Source organism: Sturnira hondurensis, unplaced genomic scaffold (assembly GCF_014824575.4).
Source record: "Sturnira hondurensis isolate 20B ecotype Veracruz unplaced genomic scaffold, ASM1482457v3 Scaffold0001120, whole genome shotgun sequence".
Classification (NCBI taxonomy): domain Eukaryota; kingdom Metazoa; phylum Chordata; class Mammalia; order Chiroptera; family Phyllostomidae; genus Sturnira; species Sturnira hondurensis.
In genome coordinates, this window is record NW_028073751.1 from 4967103 (window position 1) to 4992407 (window position 25305).

The 25305-nt window shown below is 49.1% G+C and overlaps 1 protein-coding gene across 3 annotated transcripts in view; it reads right to left on the reverse strand.

Moving 5' to 3' along the window:
- Positions 1–2048: 2048 nt before the first annotated feature.
- Positions 2049–25305, reverse strand: part of FGF1 (fibroblast growth factor 1) — a 93926-nt gene continuing 70669 nt past the window's right edge. For all 3 annotated transcript variants that reach the window (XM_037062957.1, XM_037062949.1, XM_037062965.1), the window contains 3 exons: positions 22759–22961; positions 9415–9518; positions 2049–5332 (listed from right to left, as the gene is read on the reverse strand). In XM_037062957.1, the coding sequence (XP_036918852.1) occupies positions 5138–5332; positions 9415–9518; positions 22759–22927 (468 nt within the window). In that variant the 5' untranslated portion in view covers positions 22928–22961 and the 3' untranslated portion in view covers positions 2049–5137. The remainder of the gene's footprint in view (positions 5333–9414; positions 9519–22758; positions 22962–25305) is intronic.

Sequence of the window (25305 nt, forward strand, 5' to 3'; positions counted from 1 at the left end):
TCCCTGGTGACTGGAGAGAGTGTCAGGTGAACCCCCGGCGTAGAGCGCCCAATGTCAGGCCCCATGTCTCAGGCCCCAAGTTCTCTGGATTTTGGAGTAAGTCGCACATGCAGCAGCAACAGGGGATTTTTTAGGGGTTCCTTTCCAGGGTGGAGGACGGGTTTCGGGATGCTGCTTTTTACGGGCCATCATCTCCATTTTAGTGGTTGTCAAGTCCCTAGCAACTTTGAAGTGGAGAACATGCAAGTCCCACTGCTTGGTAGGGCTTAAGCGTCCCTACACTGCACTACTCATCCCGGACGTAGTTTTTGCTGCTACGTGAAAGTGCAGTTGAAGGCACATATTTGTTGGACCTGTCATCACTACCATACAAGTTAATATAGCGGCCCCGAAGTGCTAAGGTTGAGGGTTCCCCTCCCCCGCCCACCCCGTGGTGGACAGGACATCCCTCAGACACATATGAAAAGTGGTGACTCTACTCACATCGTTCTCTTTGTGGTCCAACTCACCCATCAGAGGCCAATTCTCAGCCACCCTAAGCCCCTCGAACACTTAGAGCATGGAGCTCCTTTTCTTAGTTGATTCCACAAAGATGAGACTTTTTAAATCCCCGTGTAAGATGCACACTGGTAGCGATGGTGTTTATCTCATGTCAGTCATTTTGGGTAGAGACGAGGGTAGAGAATATGGTGATTTCTAGAAAGTGTTGGGGGATGAGTTTCTAGCTTTTTCTTGGCTCACCCTCCTTGTCATGTGTTGATTAGAAATGGTTATGAAGTTGGATTTGGGTGGCAGCGGGCGGCAAAAGAGAGGAACGAAGACTGTGGGAGTTGGGGAGGGAGTGACCCAAAGCGATGAGAACCCCAAGAAAGGAGGGGGGTCCAAGCTCCCAGGGCTCTGGGGGGGCAGGAATCTGCCAGGAGGAGCCCTGGGCACCCCTGGAATCGGCAGCATTTCATTCATTTCACACGATTAGTAGCAAACCAGCCAAAAGAATTCACCAAGCCCTTCGAAATGGTAGTTTCTGGGTAGCAGGAGATCCACGGGCCTTGTTTGTTCGAGAATGAACATAGGATTTTAACTGAGTCGTGTCTGGGGGAAGGAGGATGTTTAGGGCATTTTTAAAACTTCGGTTGTTACCCATTAATGTTGTGGCCCAATAGAAAAATCTAAGTGCATCTCATATACATAGTTTTGTGACTTTTTTGTGTTTTGATTGTATGTGTATGTACAAGAGTATGTATTTGCTGGGTTGTGATGGAAAATGTCATTCATAGTGTGAACCAGACTCCAAAAAGTAGAACAATATTGCTTCAGGCAACTTTAAAAGGAAACAGAGGAATTGATTTTGGTATTTAGTCGGCAGAGTGAGCAAACACCACCCAACTTTTTTTCAACTGTTGCACGTGCATGTGTGAGTATGAGTGTGTGTGCACAGGGATAAATGCACGTGTGCATGTGTGTGAGTGTGCACGTGTGTGATCTGGTTCTGCTGTGACACTTAGGCAAAGGGTACTTTCACCTGAGAGTAAGAAGTCGTAAGATTCAGAAGTTTAAGGAGACGTTGCTTAGTGTGATAATTTCAGAAAATCTGCTGGAAGAACTATAGCCCCACATTAAGGCTCTTAGATGTAAAAGATGTACCTCTCATCACAGAGTTTTAATTGTGAATCAGTCCCTGAGGTTTTTTTAGATCACAATACCTTTGCCTAAGAACAGGCCGGTCAACTCCACAACAGTAGCATAATTTTGTCTGACTTACACCATGAACATAAATTGTCGACTGAGTTAGTTATAGTGCTTGGCTCTTTAGGCGGCAAATTTCCCGAAAATGTTTCCCTAGTGGATCCCTAGGAAAGCATCAATATTGCCTTAGGTTCCCAAACAAAATGAGGAATGTTGCTACCTTACCTTTTCCTGTCGGCCTGTAAGGTTTCGTATCTGGCCAGCTAAGTGTAGCAAACAAAGCAGTCACCCTCAGGAGTGCCAGGGAAGCCTCTTCCACAGGAGGAGGGCAGACCGTGGAGCAAAGAGACTCAGAGACATTATATTATGATCTATTGGAACATTTATTCGTACTTGTAAGGTGCAAACAAAGAGAGAGACAGTGATGTGAAATGACAGGCATCTTCTTCACCAGAGTTCTGCTCTGCAGCCCGGGAGCTCGGTTGGTTCAGGCATCATGTCTACAAGGCCAAGGTCTTAGGCTCTGTCACCTCCAACGCAAAGCAAGGACCTGACCTTCGGTGTCATGTGATGCCCCAGCAGTTTTTGTAAGTACACGCTGTTGGCCATAGGAGGCTTTATCCTCCCTTCAGAGGAAACAAGTCACCACCGCCTCCACCAGCACACTGACAACAGTCAAGAGCAAACACATTCCTGATGTTTCATATAGGACATCAGGCAGCTTGTACCAGTTGGCCTGAAAATGACCCCACACAAGGGGCCCGTGACAGGCAGATGGCTGTAAGACTGAGTCAAGGATGAGAGAGAGCTACAGGGATGCTCCACATTCAAGGAACGGGAACATGTTCCAAATGGCGTGGGGGCCACTGACTGCTCCCTTCCTCCCAGACCTGACTGGCTCTCCTCCTGATCAGAAAGTTAGCCGACGTGGTTCTGCAGTTGACAAGGCTGGGCTAACCTTGCCATGTCCTCTGACACTTGGAGAGGGGTTTTGGTCTTATGCCAGGGGTTGCTAATTCTTCCCCCATGTGGGTTTCTGGGACCTGCTATTTATTCAGCAGGAACCTACAAAAGTCTGGTTTTACTTGACTGAAAAAAATGAATCCACAGCATCTTTCTTCATACATCCAATGCCCTGGAAGCGAAGACAGCAGCAAACCAGACAGACACACTTCTCAGGGGCCCCAGTACCCAGGACAGTGCCGGACACACAGTAGGCACTTCGTAAATACTCGAGGGCGAGTCCACGAGTGGTGACTGGCCCAAGGGTGCCAAGGTCACAGCAATGGTTCTTCCAGAAGGCTCTGGGCCTCTGAGCCCACAGGCTTCCGTCTCGTCTGTTAGCATCGGCATTTACATTTTTTTGGCTAGTGTTATATTTGAATTTGATCCATGCACTGAAAATTATGGACCATTATAAATATCCTGGATTTCCTCTCTGGGTACCTTTTTCTGGCCAAATCTTTGAAGTAAAGAGATGTCAAGCCACACTGTACTATCCCTAACTTGCCTGCAAAGATTTATGAATGTAAAATAGAATTGTCTTACCCAAGTTACAAAAAAAAGTTATGAAATCATTTTGCTGTAGAAACAAATGCAAGATGGTATTATTCACAGTCATGTTAACTTGGTTCAGTTCCTCAGTCCCACCACTGCTTCGAACGTTCGCCAGGTGTCATTTTTCTTCCATTCTCGATATGACATCTCAACTGGGAATTGTTTTTCAGTGAATAATAACTTCATTTCCTTATAAAACATGAGCTAAAACTCTCATCAGTTTTTATCCACAATTATCACATCATTACTTAAGAATCTCCATTTTCAAAGAAAAAATTTCTAACAGCACAGTGGAAAACAAAGGAAAAATCTCATTTTACAGGTAAATGTAGTAGGAGTAGTAGATAACCGAGTAGCTTACACATTGTATCCTAATATCACTCTCAGTGGCTACATGCTAATCAGTTTCACTGCCTTCGAGCTATATATTTTTTAATGTGATTCAAACATACAGTCTCACAGTAAATTTAAATGGCTTATTAAACACCTTTATAGGGCAACAGTATCACATGTCAAAGATGAATGGTGTTTCTAATTTGCTAGCCACTGGGGTCAAGTTTACTTTCAGCAGGAAGCACATTTATACAAGTGATCGTAACACAAATGGTCTCCTGGGAAAAGCTGTTTGTGAGGGTTTAACATTTTTGGAGTATGCTTTTGTTTATCTTCCAAGTGGGCGTTTTACAGGCCATGGGCCGAAGCACCTGGGCACAGGCGTAAGGCCGCAATGCTGCCCGAGGGCTGGTGTTCCCTGGGGGGTGAGGGAGAGGGGCCGGTGGCAGGGCTGAGCCACCTGGGCCTGGCTACCACCCGTCAGACCTCCACTGAAAGACTGGTGGGGGACAGCAGCAGCATCCACAGCGCCTGGGAGCTAGAAATGTCACAGCTGCACCCCAGACCCACTGGGCCAGAATCGACATCCAAACGCACTCCCCCGTGTGGTCTCTCAGCACCGCCCTGAGACCCAAAAGCCTTCTTCATGTCCTGGTGGCCAGGCTCAGCTCGGGGCGTCCCTCTCTCTTTCATTCTCACTTCTAGACCCATCCAGTACAGAAGGTAACGACCCCTCAGCCTGTGTTTCCCTTCCTTTCTCATCACTCCCACAGCCACGTCCTGGACCCAGATGAGTGCACCAACATCCAATGTCCTTGATCAAAACCCCACTTCCCCTGCTGTCCACCGGACATCATCCAGGGGCTTCCTGGTGTCCAATAACTTTTGGAAGGCCAAGGCCTCATAAGGACTTCCATGGCTTGGCATTTATTCTGCTTTCTTGTGCCTGAGCTTCCTATTCCCTCACTGACGCCACATTGAGATCCCATCCCTCTAAGCCACCCACCAGAGGTCTCCCCTTGCCATTTTAATCCCTTCCGTTCTTGAGGAAGGATTTCTCCATCCCTGTTTCTACTGTGGAATGCTGCCTCCCGCTGACCTAGCCGTAAGCTTTTCTGCTAATGTTTGCGGGGCATCCAAAGGACAAAAGGGAGTCAGGCTGGATGTTTGGGGGAATTGCGGGCAGGGCTTACTCAGTAGAGGGAATCGATTGCCCTTACTAATGACCCACTCAGCAGCCAACGAACACACTTTCTTTGGCCCCACCTGTGCACTGAAAGGCCCAGCCTGCAGCACCCAGGTGCCCAGGGACAACTGCACCTCCAAAGCAGACCCTGACCAGCCAGTCCATTGGCCCCTCGAAGCAATTTGGTCCCCTCTGTTCCAAACTGTGCGGGGTAAAGAGCTCTGCAAGAAAATGAACTGCATTTTAGAAGTGCATTGCATACAAATTCAGGCTCTGTGGGCCAGGGGTTAGCGTAGCCAATGGTCAAAGGAACAACCTGGGGTCAGCTGGGGAGGACCCTCTGGGGTGGTTGGCGCCCAGAGCAGACAGACCTCTTTAATCAGAGTTGACTGGCAGGGGGAGAAACAAGATTGCTTTCTGGCCGTAGTGAGTCCGGGGGCCACGCTTGCAGCTTCCATTCTTCTTGAGCCCCACGAACCAATTCTTTTCCGCATGCTTCTTGGACGTGTAGGTGTTGTAATGGTTTTCCTCCAGCCTTTCCAGGAACAAACATTCCTCATTTGGTGTTTGCTACAAAGTAAGACCAGAAGACAGTGCAACTATCAGTGAGTAGTTTTAAGTGGAGTTCTCTGCTTAAAGCTGTGTGACCCTGGGCAAATTACCGAGGGTTTCTGTGCCTCAGTTCCTTCTGCAGTAACAGTGGGATGCTAATGGAGCCTAGCTCTGGGCCTGGGAACGAGTCTTGGAACAGGACCCAGCACCTAACCAGCCTTCAATACACATTATCGTAAGCTGCCCTTCCAACTGCTGTCCTCAGGACCCTGTGGTGTGCCAATGGGGAGATCCTGAGTGACCATGAGCACCCTAAGGGCAGGGCGGGGCGGGGCCTTCCGTCTCTGTAGTTGCCTGGCACTCAGGCCTGACCGTGAAAAATGTTCAGAACAGGTACAAGCAGACTGTGGTACAGTGGAGGCTTTTAAGTTTGGACTTGAAGAATGAATGAAAACCTACTACAGTTAATTTCCACTCTGGTGATTTTCACTAATGAGAGCAGGATTTTTACCCTAGCATTGTTAAGCACGTAAGTGCTTGCACAAAATGTGCCCTAAGTTCAAAGTGTATCCTGGAACTTAAAGTTTAAAAAAATAGCTTTCTCTTTTAATATTGATTTTTAAAATTGTACTTTTGAAAAATTACAATTTTACTTTAAAAAAAGAAAGAAAAAAGGAAAACCACCCAAAGCCCGCCCACCCACCCAGAGGTAGGTGTTCATGGTGGTGAACACCCTCCTTGTGTCTGTGTGTGTGAACACACGGAGAGAAGCAGATAAGACCAGATGGGCATAGACTTACGATGCTATAAAATGGCATGCTGTGTCTGTTGTTTTAAAAATGGGCAGTAAGCCTATGAAAACATTCAATCTCACTAGCAAGAAAATGCAAGTTAAAAAATGACATAACATATGTTGGCAATGATATCTGCAAAAAAAAAAAAGATTTGCAAGTTAGTACTGGTGGGAGTGTAGGAAATAGGCGCTCTCATGCCCTGTTGGTGACGCACATTGGTGGAAACTTTCTGAGGGTAGTTTGGCAAACTGTATAAAGTCTCAACTACCCACTGCCTGTGATCCAGCAATTACACTTCTAGGAATGGACCCTTAGGAGACAGTGGAGCAAGTATAAAACTGTATTTTCAAGAGTGCTCTTTGGATATAATGGTGACAAATTGGAAGCAACCTAAATATGCATGGAAAGGTGATTGCTTAAGTAGATAGTAATACATACATATAGTGGAATCCAATTCAGTTATAAATTTATTAAGCTGGAAAGATAGCTATAACATATTTAATTGGGCAGTTGCTTTAAAAAAGTCTATCAACTTTTTTTTTACTTGGAATGCATTTGTTAGAGAGTGGGAGGGACCCTGGTTAATTGAACTTCATATTTGTCAAGATTTTAGAATACATTTATTATATTTGAATATAAACCAATTAGGTGCGTTAAAATACTTATGCTGTATATTGGCTTTGCTCCAAGTCCAAGTCACATGGTCTCTACGGTAGTTGGTGAGCCCCTTTCTGGTAGTTTCCAGTCCTATTCGTCGGTTCTCCTACTGGGAGGTTTTTCCCCAGTAGGATTCTCTATTTGGGGGCACATTTGTCTGTCAGACTGGAAGCCCATCAAGGGAAGAGGTGGGGTCCTATCAGCCTTCTATCCACCCCAGACGTAGAGCCCTGCAAATAACAGGTGCTTGCCAACGAGGCAATGACCTCGACCTTGGAGCTGGTGGGAAGCCCTCAGAGAAGTCGTCTCTAACTGGCGAGGAGCCCCACGTGCTGCGGCCTGTTCATTCCTGGTCGAGCGCAGTGACAGCTGAGACACCGGGCCATTTTTGAATTAAGTGGGACTCTGCTGCCTCTAAAGGAGCTTATCCAGACATTGGCGTTGGAGGCTCCTTGTCGGGGCGGGAGGAGGTTGACAGCCTTGGGCCTGTGGGGGTTGCCCACTCCCCTGTAGGGTGGGCTTGCCCTGTGACACCCCTTAGTGGGCCCTGGGCCTGTTTTCTGTGATGAAGCCGAGGAGGGCCACACCCCCACCCGGTTGCTGTCTCTACTGCCCAACAGCAGCAGACACACAGAGGAGACCAATTCAGAGGCTGAGTCAACAGGCCAAATCCAAGGTGCTGCATCTGCCCCCTGCCAGGATTTGTCAGCCCCTCCTACCCATCTGGAGCAATGCCAGGGGCCTGGGGAGTAACAGCTGATGCATGGCAATTGTTTCCATTATTTTCTTTTTTATATTTAGCATGCTTCCCCCCCGCCCACCCCCCATTACATAGGGGACATATGCCCACTGTAGAAAATTTGGAAAATATAGGAAGGCATTCACATATAATAAAATCAGTCACCGACCAACCTCTATCATTAAGAGATGAAGTGATGTTCTGGTATATGGCCTTTCAAACTTATTTTTAAAAAATAAATATGCCCTTTTCACACACATACAAATTTGTATCAGGAGGGACTGATACCTAAAACCAGGTAAGAGCACAAGGCAGAGCTCTGAGGTATGTCAGGGCTTGTCTTTATCAGCAGGGAAGAATAAAAACTATGAGGCCTGGTATATTCAGATCACCCTCTGAAAATTTCAGGTGAACTTCAGTGACAGCCAGGACTGTGGAGGGAGGAGGGGGTGTTTGGAGCCTAGGGAAAATCAGGTTTGGGAGGTTCTCCCCCAGTACTTTTATACGAGTGAAAGAAGCTTACAACAAACATCAAAACTGATTTAAAGGAGGAAAACCCATAAAGCTGCATACATAACCTAAGAAATAATGAGGGCAAGGGATGGACGTGGACCATTCGTTCCACAGCTGCTGGTGACGGAGCGCCAGCCTCACCGGCCCCGGGCCCTGCTCAGTCTCTCCACGCCTCAGAGCCTGGGGCAGCCATGGCTATGCCTTAGCCGCCTCTGTTCAGACGAGGCTCCGAGTGGGGAAGGCACCCGCCCAGGTGGCAGAGGCGTGAGGTTGGATGATTGATTGGTCAGCTGATTTCATTGCAGACTGCAAGAACCACCCTGCAAGAAGTGTTCAGCAAACAGCCTGCTCGGAGCTACAGCACCCACACCACCGGTGACCCCGTCTCCTGACCCCCCGTGGGCAGCATGAGAAAAAACTGAACTGTGTTCACCTCCCAAATCCTGGCTGAGATGAGTGTCGAGAAAGGGTTTCCTGTGTCCGCTGCCTGTTGACAATTTGATGTAAGTTAAAGGGAGCCCCAGACCCAAAGCCCCTCCTGGCTGCCTTTCGTCCGTATGTTGTAATGCAGGGAAGAAGGGCGTTCTGCTTGGGCTATGCCTTACAGCTGAAACCTCATTATCGGTTGTTAGGGTATGGAGAAAGCTCATGCCAAACCTGGGGCCACTGGCTTCAGCACTCTCTCCAGTCAAATCATTTAGCAGAGGCACCAGTAAGGGAAGAATCATGTTATTCCCTGTATTCATGTTCTTTTCTCACACGGACCAGCATATACGCAGTCAAACCTGCATAAAGCACTAACTGTAAGAGGGATGGAGGAGGCAATGGAGAGGATGTGAGCTTGTGGACAAATTCTCTGTGCTTCTCCAGGGCAGGGATGCGGTTCGTTCATCTCTACATCCTTGTCAAGGCCCAACCACACTAAGACATGGGAGGCACTGGGTAAATCTCTGTGGAATTGAGTTACTCAACTTTTTCTTTAGGAGAGCCTTCCAAAATAAAAAGGCCACTCTCAAAGTTTTGCGTGTGGCATGCAAACTACTAGAAAAAGCACAGGGGACACACCTGTGACAATGTGCTGGGTATTTAAGAAGTGTGTCTGCAAGGAATGAATGAAGTGGAACTAGGTGTTCTGAGATGAGTGACTTACCAAAATTTCAATCAATGCCCCCTCTATGTCTGTGGGATAATACGTTTTGAGTATTGTGAGAGAATACCACAAGAAACTTTTTATGTTTGTGCCTAAAATAAGGCAGGGAAGAGGGTGGGAACTCGACTGGAAAAAACAACAAACAGAGACTAATTGTTGCTTTATCGTGTGTATCACTCAACGTAACAAGATTTCTGGAGACCACAAGCCTTGGCCGAGCCTGGAAGCTTGTCGGCCTCATACTTACTGAGCCGTACAAAAGCCCGTCGGAGTCCATGGCCAAGTACTGGCCACTCCCGGTGCTCTTTATGTACACCTCCCCCACGCTGTCCGCGCTGAGCTGCAGCTGAACTGAAATAAAAATAACATGAGAAAAAGTAAATAAACACTAGGCCTTTGCCAACAGGGCCCGGCGGCCAGGACAGTCGGCCATGGAAAATTCTGCTCATTCATTTCAGGGCCCTCAAGAATGAGCCTCAGATGAGTCAACACAGAGAAATACAGTTCCTTGTTCTTTGCCCTCCAAAGAAAGCCGTCCCCTGGGAATTACGTTTTCCAGAGAAGGAGAGGTGAAGCAGGAGTGCCCACCTGTCCCTGCCCCCCATGCCTCACCCAACCCACGCTGTTTTGGACCTTCCTCCTTTCCCCTTGTCACCTGGAGGGGAATAACCAGGGGAGGAAGCTGCATTCATTTCCCTGGAGTCCTGTTCCCAGAGATGCTGGGGTGCTGTGAAGTGCACCCCAGGCCGCCCGACCGTGTTCTGCCTCAGTCATCGACCTGCCTTGAGGGGTATCTTTGCACAGCCCCAGCCTTCTGGGTGTGGGAGCTTCTCGTGGACGGATTGCATCACCCCCCACCCTCTGTGGCAGCCCAGCGGGTGGAGGTGGAGGGAAACCATGGCTTCTGGTTGGGAGAATGACACACTATACCTGGAATTGCAGGAACATGAAACTGTGGTTTCACCTGGGGGCGATTTTGTTCTTCAGGGGACACCTGGCCATGTCTGGGGACTTTTTTGGGTTGTCCCACCTGGAGTGGGGTGGTGCTGTTAGCATCTAGTAGGTAGAGGTCAGGGGTGCTGCTGAACACCCTATAGTGCACAAGGCAGCCCTTCACAGCAAGAAGTTAGTGAGCCCGGAGAGTCACTAGTGCAGAGGCTGAGAAGCCTCCAGGTCCAGGGTGAGAACACGAGTTCCCCAAGTCACATTCTCCCAGTTTGCACTGACTGCTGTGCCCGCCGCTGGATACGAGCCAGACTCCAGTGCCCATTTGATAATCACTCATTTTTCTCTCTCTCCCCAGGGTGGCTGGAGAGGAAGGTGATTTTTTCTTCTTCTTTTTTTTTTAATTCTCACCAAGGACGTGTTTATTCTTTTGGAAAGTGAGGAAGAGAGAGAAAGAGAAACACTGATGTGAGAGAGAAGCATCCATTGGTTGCTTCCTGTACAAGCTTCGACCAGGGATTGAACCTGCAACCTAGGCATGTGCCTGACTGGGGATCGAACCCATAACCTTTTGGTGTAGGGGCCAGTGCTCCAACCAACTGAGCCACCCAGCCAGGGTGTGGAGGGGGGTATTTTGGTGGTTTATATTTGGGAATCAAAATTAATTTTGGACTCTTCTGGTCCATGTCTTTGGTCACTGACTATCATGACCATCATTAGTTATGACTGGGAGTGGAATTGAGAGCCGGTGTTTCCACGGAGGCACGTGGCCCGCTCCAAGGGTCGGCTTTGTCTGATGCCGGGGGCCAGGGGGAGCTGGAAAGAACACTGAGCTTTGGCTGGCACATTGAGACCCCTCATTGCTTTTTCTTCATTTTTCTTTCTTATTTAATTTCTTTGAATAAGAATTATACCCTATGTTTCAAATTCGGAAACAATATAAGAGGAAACAATAAAAATGTCCCCCACCCCTTCTAGCCTCCCATTTGCAACCGGTGGGGATACAGCAGTAAACAGGACAGGCAAGACCCTTGTCCCGTTCCCAGAACACCTTGTCCAGGGGAAAGACAGACAGACGAGTAAACCGCTCCTAGGTGTGTCTTAGATGTATCCTGCTAGAGAAGTTTCATGCCTAGTGAGCAAATACATGTTTTCCCTCCTGCCTTTTCCTACGCAAGTGCTAAGATACTATACGCACAATTCTGCACATTGGTTTTTGTTTGTTGGGCTTATCAACTAATTGGAGATCTTTCCACTTCATTACTGAAGACGGTCACCTCCCTCTTTTTCACCAGTTGAATTATGTTCCATTATGTGGCTGTACCACCATCATTTAACTACTTCCCTGTGAATATATCTGTATTTTATTTCCTTATCTCCTGTTTTCCTTATCTACTGATTCATTTCTAGGGACACACATAGTTGCATCACCCTATTGAAGCTGCCTGTCCTTGTCCTTGGACGTCTTTGCTGCAGAGACTTGGGGCCTCCTCTAGCTTCCTGGGGAAAGTGGCGTTTATCTAACTCCTACGGAGGAGAAGGGAGGCGCTGGTCTCCTTCCCCACGGGGGCTCCCAACTTTGGCTAGCTCCGAGAAAGCAGGCTGCAGGTCTCCACTGGTGTCGGGCCCTCCCCTTTCTAGCCTCAGAGCACACCTGCTGCTCAGTCAGTCAGTGCTTTGCCCATCCAACTCCTTCAACACACCAAGCTCTTTACCGCCTCAGGACCTTTGCATGTGCTCAACCCTGTGTCTCGCACCTTCTTGGTCCTGATACTCACAAAGCTGTTTCTTCTCCTCCTCCAGGCCCCAGCCTAACACCCCCTCCTCAGAGAGGCCTTTCCCACCCCAGTATCCTATGACAATCTATATAGTAGGTCCTGTCACCCTTCCCATCTCACCCCCACCTCACTGCCCTGCCACCTTGGTCCCCACATCATCATCCTTCTCGCCCCTTGTTTGTTTCCTTCATGGCACTTTATACAAAGCACAATGGTTTTTTTGTCTCTTAGGGTTTGCTCATTTATTTCTGCCTCCCCAGGAGCATGTGCAGCGGGACAAAGGGCAGGGACCTTGTCTGGCCTGTCCCTGATTAGGTCTCTAGCACCTCGTGCCATGCCAGGCCCTGCCCTCTGGGTGCAGCTAATTGTTGAATGAATAATGTCCATTCAACAACAAGCTGTGAGCTTTCAACTATGTTTCCAGTATCACCTTGTGGAGTGAAACTGGGACCAAGCTGAGAGCTGGAAGACTCAAGGCCGGGCTCTGCCACCAGCCCTCTGTGCGACCACCTTGGCCCGTGAACCTCTGGGCCACAGTTTCCTGTCAGTACAGTGAGAGGCACCTGGGCTCAGCCTCCCAGGTTTTCTCCAGCTGTAACAGTCTATGAAGCAAGTGAATACAGTTGATAACAATACCATATACAATGGAATATATTGTATAAAAAAACAAAGGAAAAAAAGGAACAAAGTACTGACATGTGCCACAATGTGGATGAATTTTGAAAACCTGCTAAGTGAAATAAGCCAGTCGCAACAGACCACATAGTTTGCGATTCCATTTAAATGCAGTGTCCAGAATGGCAAACCCACAGAGACAGGAAGTAGATGAATGGTGGCCAGGGGCTGAGAGGGGAGCGGGGGAGAGAGAAGGGAGAGTTAGGGGGTGTAGGGTTTTTTGGGAGGTGATGAAAATGTCCTGAAGTTGATTGCAGAGATGGTTGCCTAACTCTGAATATAAGAAAAACCACTGAATTGTTCACTTTAAATGGGTGAATTTATCTCAATAAAAGCATATTTAAAAATTCTCCATGTTTTCATGTATGGTTTTCACAGAACTTTCACATACTTTTTTCTGTCAGTTTCTCAGTGTAACCCGGTATGCCTAAGAGAGGCTGAAGGAGGGGTAACCATTCACCGCACCTGCAGTGTGCCAGGCAGAGAGCACGCTAGGTTGCACCTTGGCATAAACACTGTAAACTTGGAGCGTAGGCTCCACCTCAGCCTGCACGAAGGCAAGTTCTGGCTTGGCTGTGTGTCAGTGGTGCGGTCATTGGGCGAGTCGTTCTCTGCTTCCTCGTCTCCCGTGGTGGTGCCTGCTTCACGGAGTAGTTGTGAGGGTTAAATCTGGGCGCAGCACCCGGCAAGTGCCCAGTGCTGCCACTTCCCTGTGCTGAGGTGGCTTCACTGCCCCTCAGAGCATTCTCCAGAGGGGATGGCACGGGCTCTGTCCTACGGGTGAGACGACCGGAGCTCGGCGAGGGGGTGGTTTACCTCGTGCCGCAGTCAGGGGTGAAACCAGGACCTGAAACCGAGATTAAGCATTCCAAGGATCCGGCTTCTTCTCTTTCATAAAACACTTGAGCTCCACGTATGGAAACACTGGTCCAGATCAAGCCATACTCACCCCCCTCTCGGACTCCCCCATGTGCAGGTCAGGCCCGTGCAAGGTGCAGATGGGTACCAGATTTCCTTCTGTAGCCACAGCACACAGGGTGACGTTAGTTCCCTGGGACATTTTTCCAGCTCCTAATTTTACTTGTTTATTTTTTATTTTTTAATTATATTTTATTGACAACGCTATTACAGTTGTCCTGACTTTTCCGTCTTTGCCCCCCTCCACCCAGCAACCACCAATCCCTCAGGTAATACGCCCACTCTCATTCACGTCTATGGGTCAGGGTCCTGCACGTAAGGTCTTTGGCTACCCCCTTTCCCACGCTGTACTTTACATCCCCATGGCTGTTCTGTAACTACCTATTCATAGCTCTTAATCCCCTCACCTCTCACCCCTTCTCCCACACCCCTCCCATCTCTTTGTCTTTAAACTTTGGCATTTTAATTGTGATGTGTCTTGGGGTACTAACCCTATATTTAGATATTTAGTCAAACACATCCTAGGTGCAACAGAAATCCCAAGGGGCAAACCCTTTTAGGTAATCAAAGAAGTTGTTTCCTTAAAAGAGCCCGTCTTTCAGAGCAGTTCCAGGCTCACAGCGGAAGTCGGGGAGGCACAGAGACGTCCCCTGTGCCCCGCTCCCAGACGCACAGCCTGCCCAGGTCTCTGCGCTCCCCACCAGACGGGCAGCTCTGTTGTAACTGATGCACCTGCGCTGGCACGTCATTACCACCAAGGAAGACTCTGTAAAGCTTTTTATTTCCTAGTTCATTTCCGTTCTTTGCCTTAAACAATCTCCATCCGTGTTGCCGTGGGGGTGAGCAGAGCCGCGTTGCCGGCTGCGAGTCCCCTTGGGGCCGTGCGAGGCCTCGCAGAGCACGAGCCAGCGTGGCGGCGGAGGCACATGAGTCAGTTCTCGGCCAGAGCCCCAACACCGGGTTGTTACACTGGTGAGAGTTCGTCTCAAGAGTTTCCTCTGTAAATATTATTTCTCCAGGATGTCCAAGTTTCATAGCTCATTTTCACTGGATTTCCTTCTGGCTAAGTTCCCTAAACATATATCCTTCTGCAAGCAGGGCTGGCAGGAAGGAGTAACACCCAGCCCGAGCTGCCCGTGTAACCGACTAGGTGTCCAACTCCCTAGTGTGACTTCATTCCAGTTTTCCAAGCCCACATCCTCCCGCAGCTGCTGCCGAGCAAGAGTGGAAAGGGGAGAGCGAGAGCAAGGGGCTCAGAAAGAGAGGGAGGAGCTGGCCACACGGCCTGGCCGCAGGCCCAACTCCTCCCTCTGGGAGCCGAAGGCAAAGCCGCTCCATCAACACAGACACACGAACCCGCTATTGTGTGACGGGAACTGAGCTTGGGGCCCCGCAAGGGCCCTGCCCGCAGAGGCTTACACTCAGGGCTACAGAAGATCCACGAATGCTAAAGCAACAAACAGCGCAAACCCGCTTGTTTTTGAGCTAAAGGCGATCAAAAGTGCAACAACAACAACAAAAACACTCTCCCTCCCCCCATATATATGTATGTATATATACAGAGACTATATATATCTATATAGTCTCTGTATATATATATATAGAAGGAGAAGCAGAAAATAATGTATAGGAAAAAGAGCAGATTCTAAAAGAATATAGTAAAACCTTGATGAAAATGCTATTAAAACAACAACAACGTGTATCGCTCATGGTCTGCAGGGAGTAAAATAGAAAAACGGACCCTCTCCAAGTCATGCAGCAGCTGCTCTGGGGAGCATGGAAAGAAGGCCTAAGACTGGGGAGGGGACTCACAGGAACCCTAACTCTTCATTTCTTTAAAAACAATTCTGAGACAAGAACCGCTCGCTGGTAACACTGGGTAACTCAGGGTGATGGGGCTGGTGCGCTGGTAGAATTCTCCTCTGTACTTTTTGGGGGATGGTTGACATATAAAGCCCTGCTCTTGGTCAGTGGGCACGTGTTCAGAGCTGACTTGCATTTCTTGCTCCTGATACCCCCTGTGGTGCCCCATGACCCAGCACAGGCTTGACCCCAGGGACCATGTCGTTCTGAACACAGGTGTTCGTAGAGGAGAATGTTCTCCAAGGCAGGCAGGGGCCCGGGAAGCTGGTGAGGCACTACAGGGGTGGGCACCTTCCACCAGGTTAACACCAGGCAGGGAGGAGCACCTCCCCTTTATCCTATGGGAAGGCAGGTACTTGCTATGCGTGAGCAGGAGGGTCAGTGGCTCTACCGCACCCCGAGCCTGAAGCGGGGAGTGCTTTTTGAAAAATGAGGTAAGCTGCTGGTGCATAGCACCCTTATTGTTCCCCAGTTCTGAACTGCGGACAGCAGACAGCAACTTTTGACCTAGCAGGAGAAACAGAAAGCAATATTTTTAAAAGCACTCTAGTGTTAGACATAAAGTTCTTAGAGGAATCAAATTGACAAAGTACTATGGAAATGTGCTATAAGAAGGTTGGGAGTGTTCGCTTGGTGGGTTTGTGTGCCCCTTCACTAGGAATACAAAGAGCAGGGGTCTCCAACCTCTGGCCACAGACGGATCTGGGCCTGTTAGGAACCGGGCCTCACAGGGTGGGGTGAGCTTGAATGTAATGTGCTGGAATTATCCAGAAACCACCCCCCACCTTGGTCCATGGAAAAACTGTCTTCCACAAAACTGCGCCCTGGTGCCAAAAAGGTTGGGGCCTGCTGCATTAGGTTGTGCTGATTTGAGAATGGCCTCTTGGTCAAAAATAAATGTCCGGCTACGGAAAGGTCCAAGGTCACCTTGTAGATTGTGCTCCCCGCTGTCCCCCTGCTCTTCCTTTAGACTCTTTCATGGGTCTTAGAGGAACCTGCATAAAGGTGAACCCTTCTGAGTGGATATGCCAGCCCCCCAGCTAGGTGTTTGACCTTTTTTTCTGAGCAACTTTAAGTCTGTGTCTCTGGTTTTCTCTTTTGCACCTCAGAGCCTGCCGTTGACTCTTAGCAGCAGTTTATTTGCAGTAAGATACGTGATTCCTGCTTTCCAGGGGTGGAAGGGGAAGGTCACGAGCCTGTCGGCACCACTGTACCTCGTGTCCGAGTCCGGGGCCATCCTCACTCCCATCTTCCTGTCCTGCTCTAGGGGTTTTTTAAAATACGATTAGAACTGGTCGTTTAGGGAGACGCATGTGCCAAGGGCTGTGGTGCTTCTGCAGCACCCGCGGCCTTTAAGCGCGCTCTCCACCTCTGCCCTCCAGAGAGCCAGGAGAGATTACGTGCCCGGTTTATTCTGGGTCGAGACTTCCCGTCCTCTGCCGTGTTTACCCAGAGTGAGGTCAGCCTCATTCAGAGCTCTGTGAGGTTGTTTTATGTCAGTCGCATTTATAATTAAAACGTAGCCGCAAGCCGGGCTCCATAAAACATTAGAGAAAGATGGTGAGGAAAAAAAAGTTGAGTTTATGGAAAAAAAATTCCAGTGGTTTGGAATACATATATATCTGAAAAAGACTTTTCTTAGAATGTGTAAAGGCGTCTGCTTCCCCTTTCGAGTCTGAAAAAGGTGCCTGGAAAATTTTGTTACAGTCCATGGACTGTGTGATGTACACACATTTTTTAAGTTTATCTAGAAAAATCCCGTTTGTATAACCAGATAAGAGGTGTGTGGGGAGGTGGGCTGGGGAGCCTTCTGGCATCACATCCGACCAAGGCGAGGACACCCCACTGGGGAGCCTTCCCGCCTGCAGCACTGCTGTGCTCTCAGCCTCTGGCAGGAGGGTCCGGCTCTGCCCACGCTGGTTTTGTGAGAAGCTGCTTTGACTTTTGGCCCAAGATGGTGGGAGCAGAGCACCTTTACCATCAGGCTCTGAGTCTCAGCAGGAGAGAACGGAAGCCTAGATGCCTGGATGCCTGGCGACCAGGGGCGGGTGGGGTTTCCCTGAAGAGAAGGAGCCTGCCCTTTAGGAAGGGCTGCAAAGTAGCATTCTTTTGACCAGCCAACTCCCCTAGTGCCTTTAGGATGTGGTTTGATTTATAAATATTTGATTGGCACACACTTTGCTCAGAACATTTCCATCTGTGTGGTGAGCGGTGCCAGGAATCCTGCTGCGTACTCAGCGTCTTACATGCTGGGGAGGCCAGGGGTGCAGGCTGCAGGAGGGGGCCGCAGGTGGGGGACCCTCGTGAGCTTATTTTTATTCTCCAGCTACTGTTCCCGTTAGGAATCCCATTGAGGAATAAGTTGTGGGCCCCATCTCCAGAGCGGAAGTTCCAGCAGGAGAGGAGTCTGACAGGGAGCCTATCCTTGCTCCGCTGGGGACGAGAGGCAGGGCGGGGCTTGCTGGGTCCCTGCCGGGTAGCACCCAACCTGTTGCAAACCCAGACCGTCCCAGAGACACTGAGGGGGAGAGTCGCCCTCCGCCTGGTGAGCACGCATTGCGGTTATTTCATGTAACAGACTGAGGATCAGATGGCTAGAGGGGGAAGGCCACGGAAGCTTAGGGATGATGAGGAGGACGGTGAACCCATTTTCGAGCACTTACGGTGTGCTCGGTGGTGTTTGAAACACTTTTACAAACATCCTCACACTGAAAATGCCTACTTTCCTGTGAAACAGATACCCTTGTTATCCTTGTTTTTTATTTAATCTAAATTTGTTTATTTAAGTATAGTTGGTATAATTATATTAGTGATATAATTTTAAGGTGTACAATATAGCAATTCAACATTTTTATACCTTGCGATGTGATCACCCCACTAATTCGAGTCATCATATGTTCCTGTGTGAACTTATCATAATATTATTACATTTGCCTTTACCTTTTCATCCATCCCCCATCCTCCTCTCTTCTGCTAACCATTCCTTTGGTCTCTGTTTCGTTTTGTTTTTATCCCTTGTTTTCTTCTTTAGGTCCCACACATGGATGAAATCATACGGTATTTGCCTTTCCCTATCTGACTTACTTCATTTAGCATGATACTTTCTAGATCCATCTGTGTTGTCACAAATGGCAATATTTTCATCCTTTCTATTGCTGCATAGTATTCTACAGGATGTCAGTACCACCTATGCATCCGCTCATCTACTGACGGACACCTGGGCTGCCTCCATAACTTTGCAATTGGCAACAATGCTGCAATGAACAGAGGGGTGCATATATCTTTTTGAAGTAGAGCTTTTTTCCCCTTTGGATAAATATGTGGAGGTGGGATTGCTGATACATCTATTTCTAGTTTTTTGAGGAATCTCACTACTGTTTTCACAGTGGCTGCACCAATNCAAGTATTGCCCCCCCCCTCGGACCCTTTGTTCGGTAACATCACTACTGTTTTCACAGTGGCTGCACCAATTTGAAGTCCCCCTGACCGTGTACCAGGGTTTGTTTTTCTCCGCATCCTAATCAACACATGGTATCTGTTGACTTTTCGGTAATAGCCATTCTGGTTGGTATGAGATGGTGTCTCAGTGTGCTTTTAATTTGCATTTCCTTGATGATTAGTGATGTTGAGCATCTTTCCATAGGTCCATTGGCCATCGATCGATATGTCCTCTTTGGAGAAATGTCTTTTCATGTCCTCTGTCCATTTTTTTTTCAGATTGTTTATTTATTTAGGTTCTTGAGGTATATGAGTTTCTTGTATATTTTGGATCTCTGCCCTTTATTAGCTATATCATTGGTGAATATATTCTCCCATTCAGTGGGTTGTCTTTTTGTTTAGTTGATGGTTTTGTCATCCTTGCTTTGAAAACAAGGAAACTGAGGCACATGGAGGGGAGGTGACTTCCCCACGGTGACTGGGAACTATAAGTGGTGATGGGACCCGTGCCCTTGTCCATCTGATCCACACGCAGTCTGTGTGAACCCAGCGTGGTCATTCAGTCCCCTTGTGGGGCAAAACCACAGCCACGGTGCTGCTGTCGGGGCAGCAGTGGGGTATGGAGGGAGCTTTGCTCTTGGAGGAAGCAGCCAGGCATTCTGTGCGATTTCTCAGTCACTTGCTTGTCACACACCCCCTTAGCTCAGTGTTCACAGAGAGATGATCATTTGTAACCGCAGGGATTGTAGCCAGGCAGAAATGTAAGCGTCTAGTCAGAGCCTGGCCCACCCAGGGGCTCAACCAGTATTTACTTATTATACTGTTGAATTTGGATTTATCTGCCACCAATACAATTCATTCACTCATCAAATTAATGTCCATCAGACACCATACCAACTGCCGGGCGTAGCGTTAGCCACAGCAATTACAGTGCTGGGCTCGGAGTCCCCAACCACAGGGGGCCCATGTGGCAGAAAAGCATTAAAGAGTCACACAAACAAATGTGAAATTCCAACTCAATGGAGAGCTGTCTGGCATACTCCTCAAATAGCCATCTTTCCGGCATCTGTTCCTCTTCCAGGGTCCTCCCTCTCCCCCTGTGACGTCTCCATTTACCCGTTGCCCAGAGGAAAGCCCCTGGAAGTCGACATGGATCTTCTCACAACCGGCCCCAAGCCCCTTCTCACAGCCCGCGGCTCTTGCTTTCTGCCTTTGCCTGGCGTTTGTGAGGCAAAGGCAATGGAACAAGCTCCCGGCTGGCACCGCCTGCAGGGCCGGCTGCGGACCACGTAGTGGGAGTTGTTGTGAAGGGCGGAAAGTCCCACTGGTGGACACACCTCACTCAGAGCCGCAGTACAAAGCCTGCACCAGTATGGCGCCTGATCGTGCTCAAACTAGTGATCCGGAATCAGCCAGTCAGGGATCACGCACTCCATGCCTGTCCAGGTTGATCGTTTCGGAATCATCCTTGAAATGGAGAAGGGTTGTGGCAGTACCGCCACTGAGCAGAAGAGGGCGACAGAACCATGTTCAGTGGGTGCATCCAAGCCAAGGTGTCCTCTTGGCTGCAGGATCTCATGTGTTTTCAGTGTTGTCAGTACACATGGCAGTGCTATGACGGCCATTCCACAGGTGGGGGAACTGAGTCTCAGTATTTTCCATAAGGACAGACAGCTGGGAGCACTGGAGACACCCACAGCTCCAGATAGGGGAGATAATCGGAAGGGTCGTGGCGCTGGAGGCTCGACCTTGCTTTTGCAGAGCTCTTCATGCAAAATGGAGAGGATGAGAATGGTCGATTGTTAGAAAGTGGCGGCACAGGAATATGATGAACTCAGGCTTTCTGACCCTGCAGCTCAGGCCCCTGACTCCGGGGGCATGTGGGTGATTTGGTTCTCCCCGCACTGGCAGGCACAGGGGTGGACTTCTGCTCACTCACCGCACTCACTCTGATTTCTGCCCTCAGGGACCCTTGTTTTCCGTCGGGCCTAGAGTGAGTACAGAGACCAACACACTAACTCTGAATGTTGCCCAAGAGGCATTGAATCAAAAGCTGAAGCTAAGACCCCCTGGCCTTCCTGGAAAGCAGTATTATTGAAGAGAGAAAACCAGAGGAGGTCCTACGCATTAACTCCATTCTGTGTGCTGGGTGGAATATACATCAATCTTCGTGGTGCTGACAACGACAGCAGGGACGTCAACAACAGCAACACTAACCAACACGTGCTTACTCTGTGCCAAGGGACAGTGCCCAGACTTCTCACTACATTATCTGACTTAGTCTTCTCAAAAAACCTGTGAGGCAGGTGATATTGTTATTGTATAAGTGAGAAGAGTAAGGCCAGAAAGGTTCTGAAGCTTTTCCGAGTTCACTTGGCAAACCACTCACCCAGCATTACTTGTACTTGCAGACCCCTACCCCCCCCCCCCCCGAGGTTGCCTGCATTTCAAGGGTCCCTGATATCTTCCGTGAAGCAGCCGAATCCTCAGCACTGCTCAGAAGTCCCAGTATTACCTACCCAGGGTGCAGTCTATATGTTGATGATGGAATGATGACAATGAAAACATATGCCATTTGCACAGAAATTCCAATACTTGGACATTGTCACCGTAACCTCTTGTTACCCCAGAATTCTAAGTTTCCCAAGAGAGCCAGCTTAGTCCGGAGGAGCACGTCACCGAGATTGTCTTTCTCCCAAGATTCTGAGGACCAGAGAGCATTCCTGTCAGTTCAGAAGACTGATAAAACTTATTAGAGATGTTTAAAACCTTAGAGAAATTAAAGCTTGTTCCCTGTGCTGAGTGGGACAGACCACACAAATTGCATGTCTTGCCTCACACAACAGCCTACAATCTAAGGTGGTTTCTTTGCAGTAAACCTTGCTTCTATAGAGTTGATATTGTGCTAAATAGATTATTTCTTTTGCCTCGCTCGGGTGCCTATTTTTCATCCAGTACCAGGCATTCAGAAGGTCCATTTGAAGACAAGTCACCAAGACAAGGCCCAAGACATCTACCTCTGCAGCTGCCAGCCCCGCCCTCTGCAGGAGCCCTGACTGGAGATGAAAGCCACAGCCTCGTGTCTCCTGATTTCACCCCCACCTTCCTTCTCCCCACTCCTGACAGGCTTGGGCTTTTTGATCCTCTTAGCGCGGATCGCATCTGACTTTTGGCTTCTCTACAACATCTAACGCCTCAGGGCAACTCAGTGAACTCCGGATAGCCTGGCATGGGACCCCGACACCTAACCTCAACACAGCACTAAAGCAGAAGGAAGACATTTTTATTCTTTGATAGTCAAGAAGATTCTTTTCTCTGAAATTTTAACCCCGTTTATCAACGCCGCCGCCTGAGAGCTGGGCTGGCAGGAAAGCCCGGAAGAGATATTCAGCTTCTGGCTCAAATTGCTCCTGCTCTCCGGTTGCTATAAGGTCTGGAGAAGGACTTCGCCCTGCCTGGCTACCACGGCCGCACTGCAGGATGTGCGGGGCGGAAGCTGCATAATTTATGATGTGTCAGACTACAATTTGGACTAGAATTTCACAAATCAAGCCCAGTGGAAAGGTAACCCAGAGAGTCAGGAAACTTGAACCTGAGCCCACGTCTCTATGCAAGCTTTACTGCCCCTGCCTCACGCGGCTCTGCCCCTCATCCAGCAACCAGACCCTGACCAGCCTTGGGGGCCAGACGGCTCACTAACAACAGAAATCTGAACAATTAAACACTGGCTGCCACCTCTGGTCTCAAAGCAGTTGTATAAGTCAACAGAGTCCCCTTTGGGCCAGCGGTGGCTCTCACAAGTTTATTTTCCATACCCAGACCCTTCCCACATTTCTATCACCTGCCTCCAAGAGTGTCATGCCTGAATAGGACCCTGCAGAAGAGGGCACCAGGCTTAGATACCCTCCCTCCCACGACCCTTGACTGAGGAAGACAACTGAAAGGCGAGGGGCTCCAAGGAGATGGGTGCTTACTGTGCTGGTCACTCTTGTCCCTCGTCCCATCCACTGTACCATCTGGCAGGATCCTCAGAAAGTGGCCCCCATTGCTGCAGTAGAGAAGTTTGGGCTTCTTGTAATTCTCCAGAGGCAGATTAAACTTCTCGGTCAGGGCTGTGAACGTGGTGACTTCCCCTTCGGCCATGGCTCAGTGGCTGCTGGTTAGGGCGTTTTCGCGGCTGTAAGAAATCAAACAAACCTGTAGAATGTTCTCCCAGCAAAGGTGCAAGGCACACTTTCGAGAAGGGACAGAGAGCCTCGGGTGCAGGGCTCTGGTCGGCCTGGAACCACCGACTAGCCAGGGGATGCCCACGACGCAGGCCCTGCGCGGTGGCCGCTGGTTAAGGAAGGATGGCCCGGCATGGGAGGGATTGTCGGGGCATTTCTCACTTCCCAATTGGACACAGCTTTGAATCAAGCTGTGCGTTTTTTAGAACTTTAAATTTAATCATTTGGCCAAGGGAAAAAAATAATGTGTTGGTCCCTCCTTCTGATCCACACACATCCTCAAATTAAATACCGAGTTGCCCTAAAATAACACCCAAGGTCAGGCCGAAACCCACAAAAGCCGAGAGGCCGGCACTGAGGTTTTGCCCTCTCCCCTCCCACTGTTTGGACTGCGCGCTGCCAGCCCAGGTGCAGAGGCAGCTCAGACAACCCAGGGCCTGGAGACCCAGCGGCCTCGCCTGGGGCCCCCAGCCTCCCACAGCAGGGACAGCCAAGGGCTCGTGTGTGGAGGAAAATTCTGGGTTTGCTGGTGGGAATGGAACCGGCACTGGGGAACGGCACATGGTGGTGTTCGGTGGGGGTTTTAAAGGGCGGCCACAGAACCACGGGGAGTGTTCTGAGACACCCTTGCGAAGGCCAGGCCAGTCGTTGCCTGCTTCCACAGCTCACATGTCCCAGGTCACAGAGAAGGTGTCTCTCGTCCCAAGGCCATATTCAGCCTAATTATCATCTAATGAGACATGCCTATTATGACTCAGAAACCACCGTATTGCGTATTATAATCCTCTAATTTTGTTTCTGCCACTGCATGCAAATTTACAATGTACTAGAGCCAAGAAGTATGATGAGCATAAACCCTTATGCTCCAAGCATTAAAAAGCAGCTGCATGTCCCCACCGTTTAGGAGAATGACATGCTGGGTGGCCACAACAGCAAGGCAGAGGCCCAGAGACCAGGCCACCAACATGGGACCTTCACAAGGGTGAGAAGGTGCTGGTTGTCACATTGGTTATCAACTGGCCTTATACTAATAATGACCATCATCACTAATGTCTTCCAGGCTATGAGTTAATTCATGTAATCTTCACTGTACACCTTTGAGACAGGTGTTAATAGTACCCCTGTGTGTTTTTTTAAATAAAACGAAGCCAAAACTTAGAGATGTGCAGTGGTGTCCAAGGTCCACCGCTGGTAAGTGATGGAGCCGAGCCTGAAGACGGGTCTATTGAGACAAAGCCTAACTTGCCCTCGGTCACCAGGAAAGGTGCCGCGACCTCTCCTACACTGTGGTGTTACAGTAGTTCTCCGCCCCTCTAGCCACGGTTTCCCTTTCTGTGGTCTGAAAATATCAAGTGAAAAATTCCAACAATGAACAACTCCCAGGTTTTAAGTGTGCAGTACTCTGAGTGGCCCGATAGGACCTCCCAGCGTCCAGCCCCTTCCCTCCCGGGACAGGGACCCAGCACATGCACACTGTTTCACACTTAGCCGTCTCGGCTATCAGAGTGTTGTGGAATCAGGGTGCTTGTGTTCAAGGAACCCTGATTTTACTTCATGATGGCCCCGAAGGCATTTACCTAGCTCTTATTACAGTATATTATTATACTTGTTCTGGTTTATTATCAGTTATTGTTGTTAACCTCCTACTGTGCCTCATTTATAAAGTAAAGTTTATCATAGGCATGTACATGTAGGAAAATGTAGTATGTAGGGTTTGGTACTATCTGTGGTTTCAGCCACAAATTAAGTTATTTACTTGTGACCCAGACGTTGGTAATTACCACCGGCAGCGCTGGCCTTGGCCCACATGCCAGTCTGGCGGTGGGAGCCTGGCAACGCCTCCTCCCCAGGAGGACCCACGTCACCAGGCGGTAACGGACCCCGTGAGTGTTGCGGAAAGCCGGCCAGCCCCCTGCATCCCCCACACTCACCGCCCACCTGTCCCTCCATCCCCAGAACAGCCTCACGGAGCTGCTCCACAGAAATTCCTTCTGCTCTAAACAAAGGCAACAGTTTGCATAATTTGTCCTGGTGACTTTGGAATTAGGATTTGTGGAATGGAAACATCCTCTGCCCCAAGCACGTTAATGTCTCTGGTACATCTCTCCCCATTGGCCAGTCACATGGGCCAGTCACACCATCCCCAGTTCCGGTTGTCATTTGAGGTCCCTTCAAGGACATCCAAAGAGAATTCTGCATGCGCCATACAAACTATATTTAAAGTCCAACCACCCCAAATGCCCTCTTTCCACATGGCAATGCCCTCTCTCCACGGGCTGTTCGCTCTTTCACACC